A 23,491-nucleotide genomic window follows, 5' to 3' on the forward strand; every position below is an offset into this window, starting at 1 on the left:
TACATAAATATATTGTGATAAATAAACTTAATAAAAAAACTTATTCCCCACTTGATTTAAATTTCTGATCACACACTTCAGAATAACAAAACAATAAGAAATTAACAACATTCACACTTTTTTTTCTGTTTATTCAAAGTCATGTGCATTTCTGTTTAACAAGTTAGCTAAGTATGTAATTCATTAATGATGCTACATTTGAATGATTGATGATTAAATTATCACCTGCCAAGTTACAACAGGTTGTTAATGGTTCCTTTTTTTCACAGCAATACTTGTATAAATGTTGGAGTGAGGAAAATACAAAAAATACAATCATTTATCTGCAGATACCACTTCAGAAAATAGTTAGACTTTATATCAGTACTTCCCACTACAGTAATTATATAGTTGATGAGTCTGGAGCTTCTCCAAGAGGCTCCGGATTTCTCGCTTCATGGTGCCAAATAATTACACAACTTGATTTTAAGTGTGAGGCTTGATACAAATACACTAAATCTATACAGTTAATCTCCAAAATTTGATAATTATTTTCATTGTGTTATATTTCATAGCTAAAACAGTTTTTTTCATTTTGAAAAAAAAATGTAATCTTGAGTTTCACAAATTGAATAAAAGGTGAGAAAAATAGCGTTAAAAAATAGTAAATGGTTTGAAATCATTTACAGCCAAGACTTTTTGCCTCTTCCTGTTTTGCCCAAATTGTGTTGTCTGGTCTTCATGCGTTCGTTTTCATCTGAATTTCTCTTCGAAGTGCACTCCAAAATAGAGTCTGTCTCAAAGGAGATGGCAGGACCCTGGCTTGGGACACCGCTGCTCTTGTCTCGGGACATGGACGCGGCGGTCTGCAGGACAACTCTTCCACGTAAAGAGTGTTTGAGCTCAAGCAACAGAGGGTTGCTGTAGGAGTATAATTCCACCTGCTGCACGCTTGCCCTATTTGACTCGCAGCGTGTGCAACATGCAGAGAACAGCACTCTGAAAATATAAATCCAGCCTAAATAATGCAGCTCCACAATGTTCAAGATGAAGCAACCAAGACTGACGCTGAACATGAAGTTTAGAAAGATGGTCTTCTCTGTTGCTCGAGACACAAAGCAGTCGGTTCTGTTTGGACATGGGTAGGTCTCACAGCGAAACAGGTGTGGGACCTCGAATCCAAAAAGGTAACACTGCCCAATAAGGAAGATTATCTCCATGATAGAGCGCAGCAGAACATGTATGATGTAAATAAGCAGCACTTTACTTGAGAGTTTAGTTGGGTCCTCTCCCACGTCTCTCGTTTCCCCCTCCAACTGGCTCATCTCTTCATACTCACCTTCCTGCGAGCTCCAGTCCTCATTAGTAAAAGTAGTGTCGTAAGGATTGCCAGCTTCCAGGGCTGTTTCTTTATCTATTCCTAAATGTCTGTGTCTGTCAAATGAAGGTGGCGCCCTGGGTACCACATCAGCCTTCTGGACCTCTAACCCTTCATTCTTGGTAATTTTTTGCAAGACGTACACAACGTAGAAAATAGAAGGTGTGGAGACAAGAACAATCTGGAAGACCCAGAACCGCAAATGCGAGACCGGAGCAAACGTGTCATAGCAGACATTATTGCATCCAGGCTGTAGGGTGTTGCAGGTGAACTTGGACTGCTCATCGCTGTAGACCGCATCTCCCACAAGAGCCACAAGCATGATTCGGAAGATGAGCAGCATCGTCAGCCAAATCTTGCCAATAACTGTAGAATGGTTCTGAACTTCGGTGAGGAAACGACCAAGAATGGACCAATCCCCCATTTCTGTGGACACACAGCAAATAACAATGACTGAATTATTCTTAAATGGTTGCTCTTAAGATTTAAACACTGAATGGGCTTGGCAAGAAATTAAATTTACCAAACAATTTGTATTTGTACATTAAAGTATACGCCATTATAATTGGCTGTGAAATCCTCAGCAAATATATACAAAAATCATTCAACAGCTTTCTCAGAGTCACAGTTATATTAATATTGCAAAATCTGATATGATGATGTATGGGATTTTCAAATAGATTATTTACTTGTGTTATAATCAAGATGAATTTAGTATTATTAATAAACTGTCACTTAGAACCAATGACCACCAATTTCTCTTATTCACAAATCATCAATGGCTTCTCATTTTCACAAAAAGTATCGTAACACTGAGTGAGACTAATTCAAAATGATTAAGTCTGGGTTTCTCTGTTAAAGCTGCTGCCCCCACGACCCGACCCCCGAATAAGCGGTAGATGATGGATGGATGGATTAAGTTATTTCAGATTTAAAAAGTCCCTGAAGGACTACCTAATGAGTCATTTCTTGCTTTAAAGTTAAAAATGATCAAATTCTGTTAAATTCATTATTTTCTACTCCCCCGGAGGAGCTTACCTTTGGAGAACGTGAGTTTTCCCTGTCCAGTTTTGGAAAAATATCGAAGGAATCAATCGGCATAGCTTTATTTTTAAGTGGAGCCCATTGCTAGATGTTATCGTGTCTTTTGAGCTGGATAAGGACAGAATGGGCTGACCACACATATTCTCTAACTCTGACTGAAATGGCCATTGCACTGTATGTGAATAAAGGCTTTCAATGTACAGTGGGACAAAGATTGAAATGTACAAAGGGGGCACCTTCGCTGAAGAGGCATTCACTGATGAGCAGAGAGTCCAAAGAACCAACTGGAAAGAGTGTGCACAATACAGATTCATGGACAGATCTCTATCCTCTTTAATTTTAGAGCTCCAACACCAGTATAATTTCCCAGAGGATTTTAATATTCAGGTTATTGTGGGGGGCATGTTGCTGAACTTTTAAGTGTAATGTGAAAAATACCCCCCCCCCCCCAAAAAAAAAAAAAAAACTCATTTTTAATGCCTTTTACAATGAGCGTTTACAGGGTTACTCACAACTTTTCCCTTTTTTTAACTTTCCTTTGCCTGGTGCTGACAAGAAATTGTGCTCTTCATCTTATACTGACACATTTAATAATCTGCACATATCTGTCAGTTATATTATTGCGAGGACACCAGGGTTTATTTGTTGTGTCTTTTTTCCTGATCCATATGTACACGGGTCAGGAAAAAGGACGTGGGGTGATATCTCTTGGTGTACTTTACTTATCTGAGCCTTGAGACATCATGAAGGTTATTTGGCATCACATACTGTATTGTACTCTTTTTTTGCTGTCTGCAGTGTACAGTGTGAAGTATCAACTAACCACAGAAAGGAATCAAATATTTTTTGTCTGCATTTACCAAGGCCCAATCCAAACTCCTCACCTTGACCCTACCCCACAGTTTTTAACTTGCAGAAATGGTAGGTGCTCCTTTTCTAGGAGAGACCGAGAAGTAGTGGTCACTTCGCCATCCACGTGGCCCTCAATACCACTGTTGAAGGACTATATGAGGGTCTAACTATCTTTTGAAGGGCTTGCTATCTTTTGATTCTTTAAAGAAAAGGCGCACTTTACCTCTGCAAAAAGCTGCTATAGGCCTAGCCTGCCAGGGGGCCTCTTATGTCACACCTTTCTTCACTTTCCCCCGTTTAATTTCTCAAATGATATCATGTACATTCGGCATTATTGTTGTCATTAACTTGTGGTTTCCTGTCTCAACAGGTATCCTTTGAATGGTATTATGATGTTTGTTGTCCCTTCTTTTCTGTCCTCTCAAACTCCAGCTTATATTAGGTTAATTGGTGTCTCTAAAATTGTCCTTAGGAGTGAGTGTGAAAGCGTGTGGTTGTTTGTCTCGTTTGTCTCTGTGTGGCCCTGCCATGAACTGGCGACCTGTCCAGGGTGTACCCTGCCTCTAACCCTATGACCACTGGGATAGGCTCCAGCCCCCCACGACCCGACCAAAGGATTATGCGGGTATAGAAAATGGATGGATGGATGAATTTAACTCCAATTGGCTTGAATTGGACTATATTACTGAAGTACCTTGAGATGACATTTGTTGTAATTTGGTGCTATAAAAATAAAACTGAATTGAACTGAATTGAGGGTTAGAGCCAAAGGGTTGGGTGATAGAATTCTTTTAAACTCTCATAAAGTGGTGTTAGTTATTCATTGGTACTAACAACTATATAGTGTTTGTATCACATCATCATTTTCTCTTTCAAATGATTAAACTAAAGACCAATAAATAAACCATCTCTGAGCAGGTGCAAAAGTGGCAGTTTTGATTCCTACGGTTGTCACGTCAGTTGCTGTTTTTCTGAGCGTTTAGCTTTGGACATGCAAGTTCTTCTTTGATGATAATATCAACACAATGAGGAGGAAAACTGCTCTCTTATCAGAGAGATAAACACAGTCAGGGATTTTTTTCTGTATATGCTGTAAAACTGCTACACAAATTAGCACTCATAACATGTACATCAAAAATGGTGTGTAACAGTAATCTTAATCAGCATCTAGTAAGCAGCTTTTGATAGTGACTTACCATTTGTAGTTGTAATGCCATTACTAGATGAGGAAAAATCTAACTATCATCATGACAGAATACATGAAAAATGTTTGATTCAAGTTACTTTAAATTGACCAATTATAGTTTATAGGTCAGTTCCACAGTATCAGTAAGTTTCTCATGTCAAGTAGCCAGTTTTATCATTGTGACTTAACACTTTTTAGTGCCTAAAGAGTTTTTATTTTCAGGCAAAATTCATTTTAATTTTCATTGAGTGTTTTTATATAATCCACGTGGCCCTCGATTAAAAATAACAACAACAAAAATCACATTAATTATTCCTGCTGTGTGAATATTTCCACGAAAAGATTCAAGATTTTTCTGTTTGATTTGTAAGTCATTCAAAACAAAAGCAACCCTGAATGTTTGAGTTTGAATTAGTTCGGTTGTAATCAAGAGGATTGTGTTTTGTATTCAGTAAATTACTATCTCAAAGTAATTTTATGTAACCTTTCTTATAAATAACATTAAAAACATATTACTTTTAAACAGGACTTCATTGTTTCTAGACAGGGGTGAGGCTCATTACCTCAACAGGTTTAAGGTGGTAAATGCAAAAATGATCAAATTCTGCACGATGAAAGTAAAAAAACAAAACATGCTAAACCTAAATTCAAGAGATGTCACCTGTTCATTCGCTTTACTAAACTGTGGACTTTATATGTTAGTCGGCACAGTGCAGACAATTTATAGCCTTGACTTTGAGGGCTTAGTCGTTTTCATTCATCCATATTTCATGAATTAAAATGAACAGCAACACCTGCAACTGCTCTCTCAATCCGTCGAAACTGAAATAAATCTGCCGGAAGAAACGACTACGGATCGAGTCTCTCTGTGTTTATCTTAAGTAACTAAACGCACCCTGGATAATGTTTTGTTTTTCCTCATAAAAACGGACAAAATGAAATTGAGACCCAGTCATTTTCAAGCCACATGCAAGAATCTAATATAACAAATGCCCCTCAAAGCATCAGGGAAAAACCATCCAGAGGGGTGTTCAAAAATCCAACAACACCAGATTACTTCTGGAAAGAGAATGCGCGATTCAGGAAATCTTTCCGGAAGGTTTTTCATTGAACATTATAAACTGAAATTAGTTATGTAATCGTTTGTGCTCTGGAAGTCACTAACATGTATACACGGATTATCGTCGAAATACTTAAATTCCATACTCCCCGCCAAATAATATGAAAAGTGGTTAGGCCCTCGAGGTTACCGGAAGTTGTTTCAGCTGCCATGTTTGGTTGCTTTGTTGTAGGCTTCTACCAGGTTTCCTACAGAATCAGTAAGTGTGGAAATGGAGCCGAGCTGGAGTACGTTTCTCTTCCAAGTAAGTTGACTCTATGGGAGGGAAACCGCGATAGTTCGTCAAACCGCCATCATTTTTTTAAGCACAGGTTATATTAGCTGCAGATTCGGTTTTCAAACGAGTAATACCAAGAACAAGTAACGAAGCAAAACAATGGTTTATGAATCCAGGCTTCCAGCTGTGAGGCTTGGGAATGACGCTAGAACAAAAAATCAAATCTCCTCAGTCCCTGCTTGAGAAACGGCTTGTTTTTTTTTGTTGTGCGGACATTTAGAGTGTGGACGTTACATACTTCGACAGCGTTTGTGATTTTACTAAGTTTGTTTGTCTGGTCGAAGCCAGCAAAACATGCGGTACCACTTGAAGTAAAGCTGGAGACGCCACTGCACCGTTACAATCGAGACAGACCTGTTTCCACCCCCCACCCCCCCTTTTTTTTGGACTGGTGGCTTTGATCGGACGCCGTGGGATAATAAGATATATTACCAGCGAATATTACCAATTTAATGTGGAGAATGTAACGTGTAATTTAGATTTGAAAGTACATTGTGTTAGCAAACGTTGAGTAACTGTATGCTGTGGTTAGCAGCCGCTGAGATTTACTAACGGCGATTCCCAAGTCCGCGGTCAACTTTCCGCTTGCTTCAGCCTGTTCGGCAGTAACTAGCCAAGTGGCTAACGATGTTTAGGCTGCCTTGATTACACTCGCTGGCTAATTTAGCTTAATCTGGGTGAGGCTGCCGTAATGAGCTTGAAAAACTGACGTTACATGACTTGATAACGAGTGTCGTACAGGTTTCTGTTCATTAACAAGCTATTTATTCTGGTGAGCGTTGTGGAAAGGAATTTAAACTATGCACACGACACCAGCTAACACTAGCAACGAAGAAGCAGGTTTTCAAATTAGCAGCGACCATACGCGATTTAAAGATTTCATTTCGGCCAAAGTTGGGTGCTGCTGTTATGTGACATTTGCCCCGTTTTTGGTTAATTTAATTGTGTGTTCAAGCGGGAGGTCGACGTTTACTGAAAGAAAGTATCAGTGTTATTTATTCCTGTGGCCTAACTTGCATTTTTATAAATGAGCTTGATGTGGACATGAGAAATGTAGGATTTCTGGTTTGTCATTTTTATTTTTAATTTGTTTGCCTCCTTTATTTGTGTTCAATGTAATTGCATTAGCTTTTATGAATACGTGTCATCTCTTTATTTAAGTGTATTTATTCATAGCAAAGGGTGTTTTTCTGTGTGTTACTCCTCATGACAAATCCTCACGTGAAGAACTTAAAAAAAAAAAAAAAATTAATTCACAAAACTACTTCTCACTCAGTTTTTTTTTTTGGTAGAAAATCCAACCTGTTTCGATAAATTTACACACAAGAGTCGCAGGGTAACAAGCTAATTATCTTCTGAGAGGTTCTTATGGCCAGCTGCTAAACTATTTTGACTGTAACATTCACCACTAGCATATATTTTCAGTCTTTTGTGCAGCATTATTAAACTGTATTATCAGCTGATTAAATTGAATGTTAGAAGATCAAAATTGGCTCCAAGAGTGAGTTGATATTGTATTGATATGAATTGAAGTACAGATGACAGTCGAATAACTTGAATGTCTTCATGCTAGGAGGTTGTAGTGTTTCTCAGTTTAAAGCATGCAAAAGTTAAGAAAATAATGGGTTTGTCAAGCTTCACCTGTTAAGTGTAAGGTTGTAGAGTTGGAAGAAATTTGGATAGTCGCTTTAAGTTGTTCCAAGAAAAAGTGATGTGTGCCATGGTTTTTTTGTGGAACTCTAATACTTAAATTTGATCAGTTAATTACATTTTTGTGTACTCTTTCTTTATGGTGAGAAAGGTCAACAGATGGTGTTGAGCCTGAAGCCCCTGTGTGTGTGTGTGGGTGGGTGTGTGTGTGTTGTGTCTCAAACTGTTACCATGATAATTTGGTGTAAATGACTGTACAGTTTTATAAGAATTCTCACATGTGTTTTAGTTTGTTGGTCCTTTGAAAAGAAAAAGTTATGACAAATTGTGCACTGAGGGGTGGATGCTGATGTTGCAGCCAATGAAATGCTGCCTCAAAGTTTTTGGTCCCTCCTCCGTGACGCTACTGAACAAAAAACAAGAGCCAGTAAAGCTGACCAATCACAGCACACGTGGCTTTTTGGGACTTTCAGAGCTTCCATTTTCAAAGAAAAGAACAAAAATGTGTGCTGTCCATGTCGATGTGTGAACCATCTTGCATTTCACTAAACGGCACCTTTATCTCCTCCTTTTTAGATAATTGTAAAGTATGAAACAAGATTCGGTGTCCCTCAGGTTACACTTGCGATTCGTGTTTGGATCAGTTTAGCTGTAGATGTGGGTCGGTGATGCACCCATAATACTGAGAAGTTGCAGGGAAATGATGCAGTGCCATTAAGTTTGTAAGTCAAAATATGTGCTTGAAATTCTGGCTTAAATAGCGAGTCAAAGTACCGAGGTAAACTACAGAGAAAATTCACAGCACATGCTTTTAATCTTTTCATAAAACTAAGTTGTACACTAATAATTGGGAAGCTGAGGATAAATAGGAACAGTCGGATGTATAAATGTAGAGCAGCACATTCACTTGGTACCAACATGGTTTTTGAGGCATTTTGACTTGTTGATAATTATTTTCAACATTGAGTCAAAAACTGTCCTCGTGAGCCACGACACGGCAACATTTCTGCTGTGAAAAGAATTCAACCAAATGATTTGTTCGGGCAAACAAAATCTCAGTATAATTGAATGTTATTCGATTTTACTCTGTGCTGCACACATTTAAATTTCAGAGACTCTCGGTTCCCAACAGGGTTTGACCTCAGTGTTGCGTCTATTTACCAGGTGTTGTCACTATGGATTTGACTGCACTGGCTATGCTGCAAATGTGTGACGTTTAGTCACTTGATGTATGATTTCAAGTACTAAATCATAGCACAGCAACAGAATATATTATTTCACAGATTATATGGCATTTTGCTCCCTTTTGGGAATGGACATGCATTTAAAACCTTTTTAAACTTGAGTATATCATCACTGCTGTTTAGATGTCGGACTGTTTGTTATAGAAGTGATATATTAAATGTAAATTTGGTGCATGTGTGGAAAGATGACTCAGTGAGATGGTTTAAAACGGCTGATCCAAGCCCACGTGAAAGACTGAATATATCAGGCATTCCTCTTAAAACATTTTCTCATTTCTAGCAGAAGTTTTAAGTTGCAACATGAAGTGAGGCCATGAATTCCTACAATTCATATTACTTTATTTTCTATGGAAAAAGATAGTGAACATACATAAATTGTGTTTTCTAAAAACTTTGGTCCACCTGATATAATGAGTAACGTCCAGACTTTTGTACAGTAGGAGAACGGCCGGACAAAACTCAACACGAGCTGAAAGTGTTAGAAAAGACAATGGGGTAATATATATAAATACATTTCTTCTTTTCTTTTGTGTTTTATCAGTTGTAGTTTTTTTTGTTTGTTTTTTTTTTCACAATTGGGCAAGCAGCTGTAGAGAGTGGCACAAAAGACTGAAGAAAGGCGGTGCATAATCAGACCATGAGCTCAATTCAAGTCTACAGTGGCCCACGGAGCCATCAGGACACTCCCTCCATTTTGATGTTATTTATGAGGGAGCAGCCCCAGTTGTCAGAGCACATTTATGTCAAAATGGTCAGAGCTGCATGAAGGCACAGCAGCTTACAGGCCCTGCACCTCTGTATAGAGGCCAGGCTGTCTGCAGTGGCTACGTCTGCTGTTCACAAGCTTCACAAAGAGGGTTTCCCGGCTGGTATCCCCCCCCCCCCTCACCCCACCCCTGGTGTGCCAGCGGACTGGGTTGCATTGGCATGATGATGACTAATCCTGGAAGGTGGCAAGTGTAAGCAGGTGCTCAGACAAATAGATGGTGGTATTTTCTAATAGTTCCCAGGTCCCGTTGCATATGAGGGGATGACGGCTAGTTTAGCTGAGTAGTGTGTGGATAAACAATGTCTCTGTCTCATGAATAGATGAGCCAAATCAATGAAGATGAGCATACAAAGATCCCCTGCTGAGGCCCGAGTGCATCACTGCTCAGATTTGTGTCTTTCACAATAGGCTGGATGACATAAGGAGGACATTGTGTGGTTCATTTTTCTTTTCTATCCCGTCTCCTCTTTTGCTACTCCTGTCTTGGCTGGCCTTTTTCGATGGATGATTGAACCTCAAAGGAAAGGTCAAGTATTTCACCTTGCCCTTTCTTGCTAGTGGTTGACAACATGGTTGTCTGGACTGTGTCCGTTTACTGAAAGTGCAGCGTTAACTCTTTTTGATTGTTTGGGATGTTTTTTAAAAAACGATGCTGTTGCAGAGCGATGACAACCAATTTATCTGTGGAAACTACCAGAAGCATTGATAATACCAAACCGATGAAATTGCATTAGCAGCCGTTTGTTTGCCGCTCAGCTAAGTTGTCTCAGGATTATTTAGCACTTGAACACAGAAGCAGTATAATTTTGAAAAGGATCATTTAGACTAACTACTGGCCTTCGTTTTAAAATGAGCAACCCAAGTTCAGAAACTCCCAATTATTATAGATTCCTTGTAGCGCTTTATTTTTGGGTAGTTGTGTTGTATAAAGTGTTAAACTTGAAAGCAGTTTCAGGGTGCTTTGGGATCATGAGGGATAGAAGTTACCGAAAGCATTTAATCTTATACTTTGTTCGGTTTAGGGTGTTGTTTTTTTTCTCCTATCTTCCGCTGTAAAATAAAGTAATATAGTTTATTATATCTTCACTTGATGCCCAAACAAAACGCATTGAATCCTTTTTAGTCACAGCTGTGTGATTATTTTTGCCACTTTGTCTTGCTTGATAATATTAGAATAGAGTACAAACTGTCTTTTTCCTCAGTCAGGAAATAGGACTGCTTAGATGAGCTTAAGCAACTGATCGTTGCTACTTTTAGTTGTTCTCAAGCTTTTTATTTCATTTGTGCTGTGGCAGTCGTACATATTGGTTTGCACCTGCAAAACTCCAGGAAATTGGGTGTAGTAGGCCACAGACACAGAAAACAATTGTGCCACTATATGTTTTATCTAGCTTGGTGGTGAGCCGTATTTTTCTGCTTTAAGTAGTTTTCTGCTTCACCCAACCACATTTCTGCTGCTCTGTAGCTCCTAACGGAGTTCTGTAGTTGTGAGCTCTGTAGTTAAGCTTAATGGCCTGCTCTCTTTCTTGGCAGTTAAACTGGACTCTGCTATGCCTCTAATTTGGTATGCCTGCTTTGCAGTCACATGATGAATCAGCACCGTCATGATGGGATCATTTTTCACCCAGTATATTTGGATTGTTCTGCATTAGTGGCATGCCACATCAGCCTCATTAATTACAGACCCAGTGCCCATTTCGCACTGTGGAAGATCTTTTTAACCCTTGTTGTCGTAGCGTTTTTTAAGTCGATTCTTGCCTTCTGACAGCTCCATGTGGTGGAGCAGCAGTCGACAACAACATGTATTTTTGAACTGCTGGGAATACTAGTTGTTCTCAAGTTGCAAGACCGACCCCATGCTGGTGTCAATAACAACTTACCAAATGTCTGAAATTTGTCTTAGCTGAACCAAAAATATGTGTGCTTGTTTCATTAGCAGGCCAATGAAGCCCTCCACCACCAGCACCAGGTGGCCCAGAATAGCCTGCTGCCACTTCTTAATGCAGGAGCTGAGCAAGTTGACCAGAAGCCTGTCCTCCCCATCCAAATAGACCAGAAGCCACCCGTCAGTGCTGCTGATCTCCTGAAAGACAATGTGGCCAGTGGAGGAGGTCAACGGCCACAGGTGCAGATAAAGAAGGAACACAAAGGCAAAACACCCTTTGTCTGCGGTTACTGTAACAAGGCCTTCCGTGACAGCTACCACCTGAGACGTCATGAGTCCAGCCACACCGGTATCAAGATGGTGTCGCGTCCAAAGAAGACAGCCCAAACAGCCCCCACCATGGTACCCATGATCGCTTCCATGCCACGAGAGAACAACGGCAACTCTTCCTACATCTCCACGGTAGCAGGCATCCTCTCTACAGCAACCACCTCTGTTTCTTCAGGCACAAGTATCATGACATCATCGGCGATGGGCAACGTGCCGCAGCAAAATGTTCCCAAGAAACCTGCCAAGCCTGTCAAGAAAAACCACGGGTGCGAGATGTGTGGCAAGGCCTTTCGTGACGTTTACCACCTGAATCGCCACAAGTTATCCCATTCAGATGAGAAGCCTTTTGAGTGCCCCATCTGTCAGCAACGCTTTAAACGGAAGGACCGGATGACCTACCACGTTCGCTCTCATGATGGGGGAGTCCACAAGCCTTATGTATGTTCTGTGTGCGGTAAAGGCTTTTCAAGGTAAGAGACACTTATTTTTGTCAAATCTGGCTCGGTAATCATGAAATCAGTCCTGATGCCATAAACAGGGCTTTGAGGTGATCTCGAAGGGTCCTAAACATCGGTTATTATGCCTCATTGCGGCACATTAATGGTGGTTACATCAGATGCTGCTTTGATTTGTTTCTTTTTTTTTTGTTCTCATAACTGTACTTTGAAGATATTTGACAAAAAGCACGAGTGGTATCATTTTAGAAAGCAGCAAAGCAGGGGTTGGCATTTTAAAGAAAGCCTTCATAAGTCAAAAGTTGAGCAGTCATCAAAACTTTATCTTTATTTACAACAGTTTAGTTGAAAAGTTGTTGGTGAGAAAGGCCCAGTGCAGTTCGATTTCCTGGATTATCCTGCTTGTTGCTACATTAGCTACCGAGATAAAGCAGTTGGGGATGCGATCACTCCTGCATGTATTTAAAGAAAATACGCAGTTTCATGACAGCAGTTTCATGACAGCAGTTTCATGTCAGATTATTATTATGTGCAGCTTTCATACGGTGAAGTGAGACGTCAGCTGTGAGATGATTGTGTTGCACCTCCTCATGTGCACAACTACAGAATGTAAGCCCCGCTCTCCTTAGTAGACGTGCCGTGAGCGTGGGGGTGCAAACGCTTGATTTTTTTTGTTGTGCGCCGACACCGAATCTTTCTCACTGCTCATTTTTTCTGACATAACTCAGCTTTTATACTCTGCAGCAAAAGGTGACTTGCATTTGGTTGCAATGGGACCATCTGCAACAGAGACAATAGGAAATCCTTAATTGGTGAGAAAATGGGGACGAGGGCAACAATGATTGTTTTCACAACTGTAACAGTTAATTTTTAAGCTTTTAATCAACAAGTACCAACAAATAAGAAGGGCCATTGTAAACAGGAAGTTTGAGTCTGAAATCTAATTTATTCTTGCGGGAGGAGAGACTGAAGTAATTTCACCCTCTGGTGGTTGCATTCCATGGTCACAGAGAAAAGTCTTGACTTGTCTAAATGGAATTTAAAATAATGTGATAAGTAAATAAACTTGCTCTTCGGATGATGTATTTATCAGCTCCAAAACAGTTTAATCTTGCACGTTAGTGTAAGAACATGCTCACAAGACTGAGACATAATTTTAGATACTTTTAAGTCTTTTATGCTTATTGTTTTATTTTTTTGGCAGCAAATACACAAAGAATGTAGTTACAAACTGCAACCCAATGCAACAGCATATCTGTATGATTTTTAAGGTTACTGTAAGGAACTGTCGTATCTGACCTTTTTGGTGGCTCAGCTTTAATTCTTATTTATGTAATAAGCAGTTGAGATTTGTATTTACGGCCACGTTGCCATTTCAACATGTTTAAACAGTCAAACATGGGAGAGCACCAGCAGATTAAGAGAGGGGGAGGCGTCTCTTGTCACTTTGCAGTTCCCGCCAGCATGTCACGGACTCTTTTCCCCTGGGAATTCAGTGAACCGTGTGTAATGTTAAGGTCAGCCATTTTAATAAGTAGTATATAAACATTTTTAGAGGAGAGTCTTACGATGGCCTGAGATTTGGAACTTGCTTAATTTGGGGAGTTTTTAATTCGGTGCTGATTAATCGGGGGGTGGTGGTTACGGCAGTAAGACGTGTTCTGTGAAGAAAATCATCAGCAGTGGACCCTGCTCACGCTGTTAACATTAGCTCTGTGCTGCGTACAGCAGTTTTAGGCATGCCTCCAACTCGGTGACGTGGGCTAGGGATTCATCAGCATACTGGAAAGTGAGAATGGGGACTGAATAACAGGGCACTGAGTCACTGCCACTCAGCCAGATCTGTAGGCAGGCACTGTCTGGATTCTGCTCGTCAATGGGAGAGAGGAAGAAGAAAAAAAAAAAAGCTTGAATCCGGTTCACAGCCCCACTGAGAAGATTCTACTTGACTCCTCTGATTTGTATTAAAAATAAAATTCCAGCAGCGTGAAACTTTCCGGTTTGCGAGCAGCTGCCAAGCTGCAGCCCTTACTCGCTCCATTATGGCACTTCTAACGTGATTCAGCTCACAGCTTCACGAACGAACATGCTGACAGAGGAGGATCGGTGCCAAGAAGAATTTGTGAATGCTGGAGTTTCGCTGTAAAGGTCAAGTGGATTCCAGTGAACCTTTTTCCAGTTATACAGCAGATAAACACATAAGATTCTTTATTGTTTTTAACATCAAGACATACCAAATACTGTAGTTCAAGCCTTTAATTCAGAAATCTACATTTGGACTAAAGAGGGTAACGAATGCACGGATTGTAAAGGATATTCCAGCATCGGTTAAACACCACATATTGCCACGGTCTCTGTAACATTTAATGATTCACTGTGTTGTATTACATATCTATTCCCAATTGGTGACATAAGTGCTCAAGTTTAATACTTGTGTGCTTGCAAGCTGTCGCGCTTCAGAAAACAATGGAGGAAAAAAAGGCCCCGTTTTCACCTGTTGATTCTGCAAGGCTCACATTACTGCAAAGGTCTACTTCATACTTTCCCATAGTTGCTTCCTGTTGCAATAAGCACAATAATTCATCATGTGATGATGTAGGTTTACTCAACATTCTCCCGACCTTTAGAGAGAGTGCTGGATGTTAAGATTTGGCTTTTAGTTGGTTAACATCTTCAGTCCTTGAAGTAATGACGAGGATTCTGTTCAACGAAGAACTGTTATAATAAGCAAACTGTCAGTTTACAGAAATCTCAAGTGGAAAATGGGCGGAAAAAGAGGGAAAAAAACTTCCATTTCATTGTCGTGCGCGTTTGAAACTAGGTCAAACTAATTCACGCACCATTGATCATGAAGAATTAACTGCCATTGACTGAAATTTTTAGGGATTTTTTTGCCCTTCCCCTCATTATCAAAGCAAACAGAGCACATCCATCCTCTTCCACACTTTTAATGCATATTAAGTTTGGCGTTTAGGCTTTTCACTTCCTGCTTTTGGACTTGAATGGCATTCCTTGTCACCAAATTATAAACACACCTTTTTTTTTTTTTTTTCAATGCTACTAATACATGTTGCTACTTTACTACTGCTGACCTCATACATACGGTCTTGGTGAATTAGGCATCTGTTAAAGGTGACATATCTGCATTACAGTTGATCTGTTGTGATGTGGTGTACAGGATATATAGAATCTGGGGATATATAACAGCAAAAGTCAGGTGTCCGTTTATTTATTGACTTATTGAGAAGCGCAAATAGCAATCAGCAAGATGTCCTGTGCTTCTGTGGCAGTGGAATGGTGTGTCGCTCCTGCAGCTCAGTGAGCTGACTGCATCCTTTCAAAGATCGAATGTGTTTTTACTCTTCTTTCCCCTTGTCTTCTTTTTTTCTTTTCTTAGACCAGACCACTTGAGCTGCCATGTGAAGCATGTGCATTCCTCAGAAAGACCGTTCAAATGTCAAGTAACGGTAAGAATCTTGACCAGAAGTGTCCAGATCTCAATACTTACACGAGTTGTTGTTGTATTCCACTGACCTATGGCCCTGTAACTGCAGGCCTGTACCTCTGCTTTCGCCACCAAAGACAGACTCCGCTCCCACATGATCCGGCATGAAGGCAAGGTCACCTGCAGCATCTGTGGGAAGATGCTCAGTGCAGCCTACATCACCAGTCATTTGAAGACTCATGGACAGACCAACTTTAACTCCTGTAACAAAGGTTTGTCACATCAGCCAGAAACACGCACCCCGGACATGATATCCCTCAGTTTCTCAGCTGTGGTGAATACAAACTGTTACTTTACCAAAGTGTCGAAACCACATCAAGCTAAACTCAAGGTGTTGGCTGTAAAGCAGATGGATTTATTCCCCCCAGTCTGAGATATTGGTTGGTGCAGACGTTTTTCATAGATTATCTCATAATGTCTATAGAAAAGATCTTGTCTTATACCCCTGAATGACTTGCTGACTCATCTGGGCCACCCCAAACATATTATTCCTGTTTAATATTTAGGGGTTAAAACGACGACGCTTATATTCTCAGAGCAGTCAGACAACATTAAACGGGCCTAAGGCCAACAGCAGCTAGCAACCTTTTGATTTGATAATTAATTCAACTGTTTTAGCTGAAGAATAGCCAGCCTGGGTTGATGTCTTACCAATGATTTAATCCCCCCCCCTCTCACTGCAAATGAACAGCATTTCTTTGCTTTCCTGTGAGTTTCTGGTTGCTCCCGCTGGAACAGGAACCGTATCAATAAACTGTGGTGTGTGTTTGAAGTGTTTTTGTCATCGTCTGATGCTGATCTTTATGTGTGGGATTGGGATTGAATTCACTGTTCTAACTTTTGGAACTCTTGTTGTCTGACTCTGGTCTCACGCTGTTTTCTTTGTCTTCTTTACGTAAAATTGTCTTAAACGTTTCCTCATTTTGCCATATTACTTTTTCAGCCTGTTACAACCTCACATTATGATGATTACCGTTTCAATTCTTAAAAGTTTAAGAGTTCTTTCTTTCTTCCAGAAGGTAATGAAGTCTGCAACTCTGCCTCAGCTACACCTGTGACCATTTCTGCCCCCATCACCTCGACGATGAACCGGGGCAACCCAAACAACAACCCTGTCACCATAGCTGCACAAATGAACATTAGCACCAATACAGTCAACATTACATCTCCAGTCAGCCTCCAGCACCCAGTCACCATCACCGGCCCTGTCAATATTGCCTCTGTGAACATCCCTTCCACAGCACCCATGAATATTGCTCACCCAGTCGCAATAACAACCCCCATGCCTATGAATATAGCCGGTCCACTAAACATTGCGATGAGGCCACTGGATAGCATGCCTTTTCTGTCCCAAGTCCTGCCTTCTTCCCCACCTTGGTAATAAAAAAGAGTTAGCATCTAACAGGCCAGAAAGAAAGGGAAAATGAAGTGAAACGGGAGACTCCTTTCCTCATATTTGCACCTCGCATGCAGCTCCTATTCTCTCCCCCCCCCCCCCCCCCCCGAACATGTTCACTTCACCAAGCCCTGAAGTGAATATTTACATGAGCTGTGAGGTCAGTAGGAGCTCCCCAAGTCCTAACTGTGTCCCAGCTAAGGTTAAGTGACTGGCATGTGATGCAGGACACTTGAGTAGAATTTGAGTAGGATTTATGTTGAAATCAGGACAGCCGTAAGACTTAGTGTAGTCAGTTAGAATGATGAAACTGTGATTTGTATCATGACAAACGAGAGGAGAGGATTTCTCAAGCCCGCTTGAGGACTATACGAATATACACCTGTGCTTTTGTACGGGAGATGTGAAATGGACTGAAGCAATAACTAAATTGCTGTTTCTGATGTTTTACAAGTTCTCCCGAGAGCATCTGGGTGTTACTTTGTATGTAGTTTTTTTAACTATAGCCTGCTAATCACTATTTAATGTTATAGGAAATGAGTCTAGTAAAAGGGACAGCAGCTTCCACGTGCATGGAAGACTATTTTTTCACAATGTTAGAGCGTTTTCTTTCTCTTCTCAGATAGTAGGTATGCTCTTGAGGTACAGTGACTAACTTGTACAGTTGACATAGTAATGTATTTTCATGTCGGCATTTTAATTTTTGCTTTTGTCATTCAAGTGGACGCTGTCCTCTTGGCCATCAGATCTTTTTACTTTGTTTTCTATTTGTATGGAAACACAAAGGTTTGTTTTTATTTTCCATGAAGTCGGAATGGAATGAGTCTTGCACTGAAGGCATATCCTCCATGCAGGTGAACAGCAGTATTATCAAAGATCAAATGGAGTCTTAGGTGTTTGGTCAGCCAGCCTACACTTGAGGGCCATCTAGTGGCTGGTTATGTAAGAGCCTGGCCGTGTAGTGGAGCTTTTCAGCCTGTTAATGTCGTCATATAAAGGTGACTAAAATAGTTTTAGCGGACTCTTGGTTACACTGTTTTATGATAGTTATTTATCATTAATCTGTTACAGCCCCAAGGTGATACTAAGGAACCTCTCACTCAGGAAATGCAAAGAAAAGCCCATTATTCGTGAAGTTCTTTGAATCATGGCTCTTGATCCTTCGATGCTCCAGAACACATTTGGCATCGGAGCGTTAACTTTCACTTATTAAGAAGTCCAAACGTATCTATTTTAAATAGCCGTCCATTTAAAAAACCGATCATTTGCTGTACAATGACATGAATGCTGTATTTTTTTCCTTTCACGTTCTCTGTCTGCGCAGCGTTGCGGCTAAGAACTGAATGAGTTTGGTGAAAATGCGAGTTTGTCCGTTTAGAATAAAAAGAAAAAAAATGGTGCAAGATTGACGTTGCATGACCACAAACGCTGTAGCTGTTAACTTTTTTTTAAATGAATGCCATGTTATCTCAGCAGTGTTGCAGCTCTTTGAGTTGATTCGGTTTTACTGAGAAATGCAATATGCATGTTTTGTCGGGTTTTTTTGTTTGTTTTTTCCTCCCAAGTTTTTTTAAACAAACTATTAGCGTAGCTCTTTTTTTTCCTTTTTTTTTTTTTTTTTGTTCTTATGCATTTACGTAGACACACTATAATAGCCTGTTTTGCCAAATTTGAATCAGTAATAATGTGATAACCTGACTATTTCTTGTGGAATTGAACATCTCATTTATTTTAAGGAAACGATTAATTGGAAATACCAGGACCCTTGTGAAAAGCAGTTGAATGTATATCTTTGTACAAAACTATTTTAGTTCCAAGGATATGGTAGTTACAATAGATGTGAAAGATAAGATAACCTTTTTTATAAATCTTTTGTATTAGAACATTAACATTGATAATTTTGTATATACGAGAAGCTAGGCTTTCTGATTAGCAGAAAGGTCAAAAACATTCCTACATTTTTTTTAAATGTACGTTTGTCAAATTATTAAACATGCGCAATGTTATGTGCCTTTTATTTGGGTTGTCTAAATAAAAGAAAATTATCAAACGTGTTTATGTATTAAGTACTGTTTAATATGAGGTTTAACAACACTTAAATGCTCATTCAGGTCGTGGTTTTATTGCAAAGAAAACCTTTACTCCAGCCGCAGATCCTGAGCACTCCGAGGGAGGATTTCACTTTACAATTCTTCTGTTTCTCTGCATCGGCCATTCATTGTTCCCTGAATAGTCACGGTCCTTATTAGGGTGGGACTCCAAACTCTGTTACTAACAGGGTTCGATAGGAATACGAGAGTACCCATAGGAAGAATAGTTTTGTCTTTAGTTGTGATCCGTTGACATACCAAGGAAGAGAGCTGTTGCAGAGCACGGCTAGGTTTTGCAGATAAAGGATATCTGTGTCAGGACTTTGCATGTGATCATGTGTGCTGGTATCGGGTTTAGAACAGCCGACAGGTGTGTCCTGGTTGTGTTGCATTGACTTTTTTCTTGAAACCAACCACATTTTGCTTGCGTTTAATTTTGCGGTGCACAAAAACATTGTTGAGCCATGAAAAGCAACTGAAACGGGCTCAGCTTCACACAAAGGATCCTTTCACGTGAGCAGTTAAAATAAAGATGTGTGACAGAAATCAAAGGACTGAAACGCTGTTCGGTTATTTTTTTAATGTAAAAACAACTGGTATCAGCAGTATTTCACAATCCGTGCATCCCATTTAAATATCAAATTGTTAATGTTTCCTGTGAATACAAAAACTTCTGAACTGACGTTCATGCTAATGTTTAACGATTTTATTTTATTACTTCTTTACCATTTTGGAATTAGAACTGGAAATGAATTTAAATCTAATTAGATAAGCATCCTTATTGGAGCTGATCACATGCAAACACTACCGTAATCTTTATTGCACTACACTGACTTTCAGTGTTTTAGTGAGGAATGGCTTCCATCAGTTGTAAGACCATATATGGGCGGGTATGTTTCACCTCAGTTATATCCAGTGTTTCAGGCCAGATGGATGCTTAATTCATTCCCCAAGGAAAATTACTGTTGCGGCATCATTATTACAGAAAAATCCACAGCTGTCTCCTAAAAATGGATTGAAAGTAAGAAGTTTACAGCAATGTAGCGATAATCCGTTCAGCAGGTGGACTCCACTCCTGACACAGAATCATTGTAGGGTTTTGGTTTTGGTCATGGACAGGAATGACGTGCACCGGTCCTGACTGCCGCGCTGCTGAAGAAGCAAGTTAATTTAGTATGTTGAGTAGGGGGTGCACAATGTCGTCTCTTATGTTTAGCAGCTGGTGCAACATACCTATAAAATATGTAACATCCAGCTGCAAACATTAAGGGCTCAAGCTTACCCAGAGTATTGGTTCCTCGTTGCCCAGCTTTAGTGTTGAATTTCCAGTCCGTAAACGCCCAGATATCTGTAGTTCCCCCATAACCTCCATCTCTTATCCCAGGAAGGAAATATGTGGTTTATTTCCTGGTCCTCTAAAAATCTACAGCCCCAAAGTGGTTTATTGGTTCTCGATACTCATCCAACATCTGTATGTTACAGATGAGAGGAATTGCAGTTTGACTGGAAGTTTGAGTAAGAAAAACGGACTCTGGTGCTTCTGTGCTGCTGATCACCCCCTCAATCACACAAACTGTGCTCTGTTCATCAAGCAGTCAATAGTCCAGAGGGGTTTTGAGAAATAACTTGCCAAAGATTAGTGACACTTAAACACCCGAGAGAACTTACTGACTTTTTTAAAGAAATTGATTTAAAAAAAAATCAGTGGATGTAATATTTTCTGGGGAAAATGATTAAACCCTTGGCCAGAGACACTAGTAATGCCCCATTTAGCAAAAATGACCTCGTGGTTGCTTGGTGTCAGTTTTTACCACTGTTTCATGCACATTTCAAGATGTTTTATGGATTTCTTGCTCGTGCTGTCGGTTCTTCAGGGGATAAGCTTCCATTTTCACACACTTCTTCTGCACTTTGGTGAAGGCTTTGTTAAATAAACATTTGTCAGAGTAATGCGTCATGTTTTTTTTTGTTCATAAGACACGATAAGGACCAGGTGATTTGTTTTCTTTGCTATGTCCTGATAAACTGACAGATGGTGTGTTTTGGTAGGCGACTGTATAAACTGTTGCAGTTCAATGATTGACATGAATTTAAGCACTATGATGAAATAATGAGAAGATCCATCCAATGTTTACGTTTTCCAAACAGGAATGTCACAGAGGATGACAGCTTTTTTTTTTTAACTTACACGCTCAGAGGTTGCCCCACAGCATTTTTAAAAAGCCCGTTTTGTATTTTCTTTATTCAGGTTGTGGAACTTAACTGGCATCACTGTGTAAACTTTGCATACGGTCTATGGTTTTCAGCCAGTCTGGGGTTTTTATGCTGCTTGCTTGGATTACAGCTGCATACACTCTGTGTATGTGTACTTTCATTATCAACCACTGTTTCAGGTAAGGAAATTGCATTAACCGGTATGAATAATGGAGGTTGGTCAGTAAAGTAACCAATTGATTAACTCAGACATCTTGCTAATGATGTAAATAATTTAATCTTTACATAAATCTAGATTATATAAGGCAGGAACAATTGATTTAGATTGGCATCCCATATTGTCTTTATATTGCTGCATTTTTAAAAAATATTTCTTATAATTGGCTATGTTGTGGAGTTCTCATGTCATCTGGAATCTGAATAATAATTCACATTGTTTTTCCCAACACAGGTGGTGAACTCTCCTGCCCTGAATGATGGAACGCTTGTGGATAAAAACTGTTCTGGATTCAAACTGTGGAGAACACAGATAATTGTCATGCTTTATCTGCCATGGGATATGTCTGTCTGGGGATGTATCCCAAATACCAGATGTATGTCAGTTAATTTTCTGGTTTTTAAGGTTGGGTTGATGACATCTACCAGGACACTGAGACTGTGGAAAAAAGACTGATTAAGACTAAAGCCTCATACTTCAAAGACTTGGTAATTGCAGTGGATGACACTGCATCTTATGACTTTGTTGGAAATCCTGTCTGATCCCAAGAATCAGAGAGTGCAGAGAGCATGCTTATTTACACTATTGTGAACAGCCAAGTTCATGAAAGTCCCATAAACTCTGTTGGCAGGTGCACCAAATGAAGCACAAACAACCAAGTTCACTCTAAGTTCAACTAAGCTTGCAGCTTGCAGGCTGTTTGAATAAACCAAAGTTTGCTTTGCAGCCGCCAGCAGGTTTATAAAGTTGCAGCCAAGGGCAGAGGCTGGTTGGAGCTGTTGCTGATTTGTAGGTTGTATACGATCAACCACATAAGCTATCAGCCCTCCAAAGCACACTGCTGTTTTAGTTGAGTAGAAGTTTTAATGAACTGACTGGTGTTGACAGGTTTCCTTCTCAGAATAACTTCTTTAAAGACTCCCATCAAATCGGTGTTATTGTTCTAGCTACAGTACTGTGATCCACCTTAACATCAGAACCTCCCCATGCAGTTTTTGATAGTTGCGCTTCATATAGTTGTCCAGCAGGTGGTGCTGTCTATGAATATTTCATCGGGAGGTGTCATGGCTGCACTCCCAGGTTTAATCTCCCCGTGTTTCCCCACAGTCAGAAACAATTCAGCAGGTTGCCAATGTGGCCATGTTTATTCACATTCCATATAGGATTGTGAGTTCGACTCATATTATAACCAGATCTAACTTATATTAATGAAAATGTTTAGATAAAAAGAGGGAGGAGAGAAGCAAATTTCTCCTGTGTAAGGTGGAGCGTTCAGCAAGTGTTCGTTGCTCTCTTACTTCCTGTTTTCATATCAAACAGACAGTAGGGGTTTTAAATGACTTGGTTATAAGGTACAATGAAAAAAAGAAGCTTTTTTTAAAGTTGTGCAGAGTCAAATCACATAAAGATAAATATACTACATTGTACTGTGAATCCAGTACTGTGGCGATCTCTTGAATGCTGTGAATGAATAATACAGCTTTCTTTCATCACCAAAACACCATTTTACTTTTAGAGCTTAATTTATGACCAAGTGACAGCTAAATCACTTCTGACTGGGCTTCTAAGGAAGAAAACAGTGCAAATAATCTACTGAAGACTGGGAAAAGCCTGTACCAGAAACAGTGAGAGAACTAGACTAACAGGACTGAGGGTTGGCGTCATGAGTGACTGCGTAACACTTTGAATGGAGACCTTGCTCAACCAACCTCAGTGACTTTTGCTGCTTTTATGACACACAGAGCACTTCCTGGATTGTAACACAGAACTGGTGGGTGAGGCAGTAACGAGGACGGGAAAGCCAGCATGTAATCAACCTGACCTCAAATTTGATTCCAGTAATGACTCCCTCTCAAATACCAAAGAAATGCTTACAATTCAGGTTACAAAAGGTTACAAT

At 39.9% G+C, this 23,491-nt stretch overlaps 2 protein-coding genes across 2 annotated transcripts; one reads left to right on the plus strand and one right to left on the minus strand.

Annotated features, from left to right (window-relative positions):
• Positions 1 to 662: 662 nt before the first annotated feature.
• LOC140279819 (gap junction delta-2 protein) lies at positions 663 to 1,781 on the minus strand. The gene has a single exon (XM_072375014.1). The coding sequence runs from the start codon at positions 1,779 to 1,781 to the stop codon at positions 663 to 665; it is 1,119 nt and encodes a 372-aa protein (XP_072231115.1).
• Positions 1,782 to 5,717: 3,936 nt separating this feature from the next.
• LOC140279480 (vascular endothelial zinc finger 1-like) lies at positions 5,718 to 19,124 on the plus strand. Its single transcript, XM_072374616.1, has 5 exons — positions 5,718 to 5,803; positions 11,436 to 12,184; positions 15,567 to 15,636; positions 15,724 to 15,886; positions 16,691 to 19,124. Exons 1-5 carry the CDS (start codon positions 5,771 to 5,773, stop codon positions 17,053 to 17,055), a joined length of 1,380 nt encoding a protein of 459 aa, XP_072230717.1. The 5' UTR covers positions 5,718 to 5,770; the 3' UTR covers positions 17,056 to 19,124.
• The last annotated feature ends 4,367 nt before the right edge of the window (positions 19,125 to 23,491 follow it).

Source organism: Leuresthes tenuis, unplaced genomic scaffold (genome assembly GCF_036924035.1).
Source record: "Leuresthes tenuis unplaced genomic scaffold, fLeuTen1.0.hap1 SCAF_21, whole genome shotgun sequence".
In the NCBI taxonomy this organism is placed as follows: domain Eukaryota; kingdom Metazoa; phylum Chordata; class Actinopteri; order Atheriniformes; family Atherinopsidae; genus Leuresthes; species Leuresthes tenuis.

Excerpts from the sequence above, each read along its gene's own strand:
- LOC140279480 (XM_072374616.1), top strand. The coding sequence starts at position 5,771 with ATGGAGCCGAGCTGGAGTACGTTTCTCTTCCAA. Across the intron at positions 15,637-15,723 it reads CGTTCAAATGTCAAGTAACG|GCCTGTACCTCTGCTTTCGC; the intron begins GTAAGAATCTTG and ends CTGTAACTGCAG. Across the intron at positions 15,887-16,690 it reads CTTTAACTCCTGTAACAAAG|AAGGTAATGAAGTCTGCAAC; the intron begins GTTTGTCACATC and ends TCTTTCTTCCAG.
- LOC140279819 (XM_072375014.1), bottom strand. The coding sequence starts at position 1,781 with ATGGGGGATTGGTCCATTCTTGGTCGTTTCCTCACCGAAGTTCAGAAC.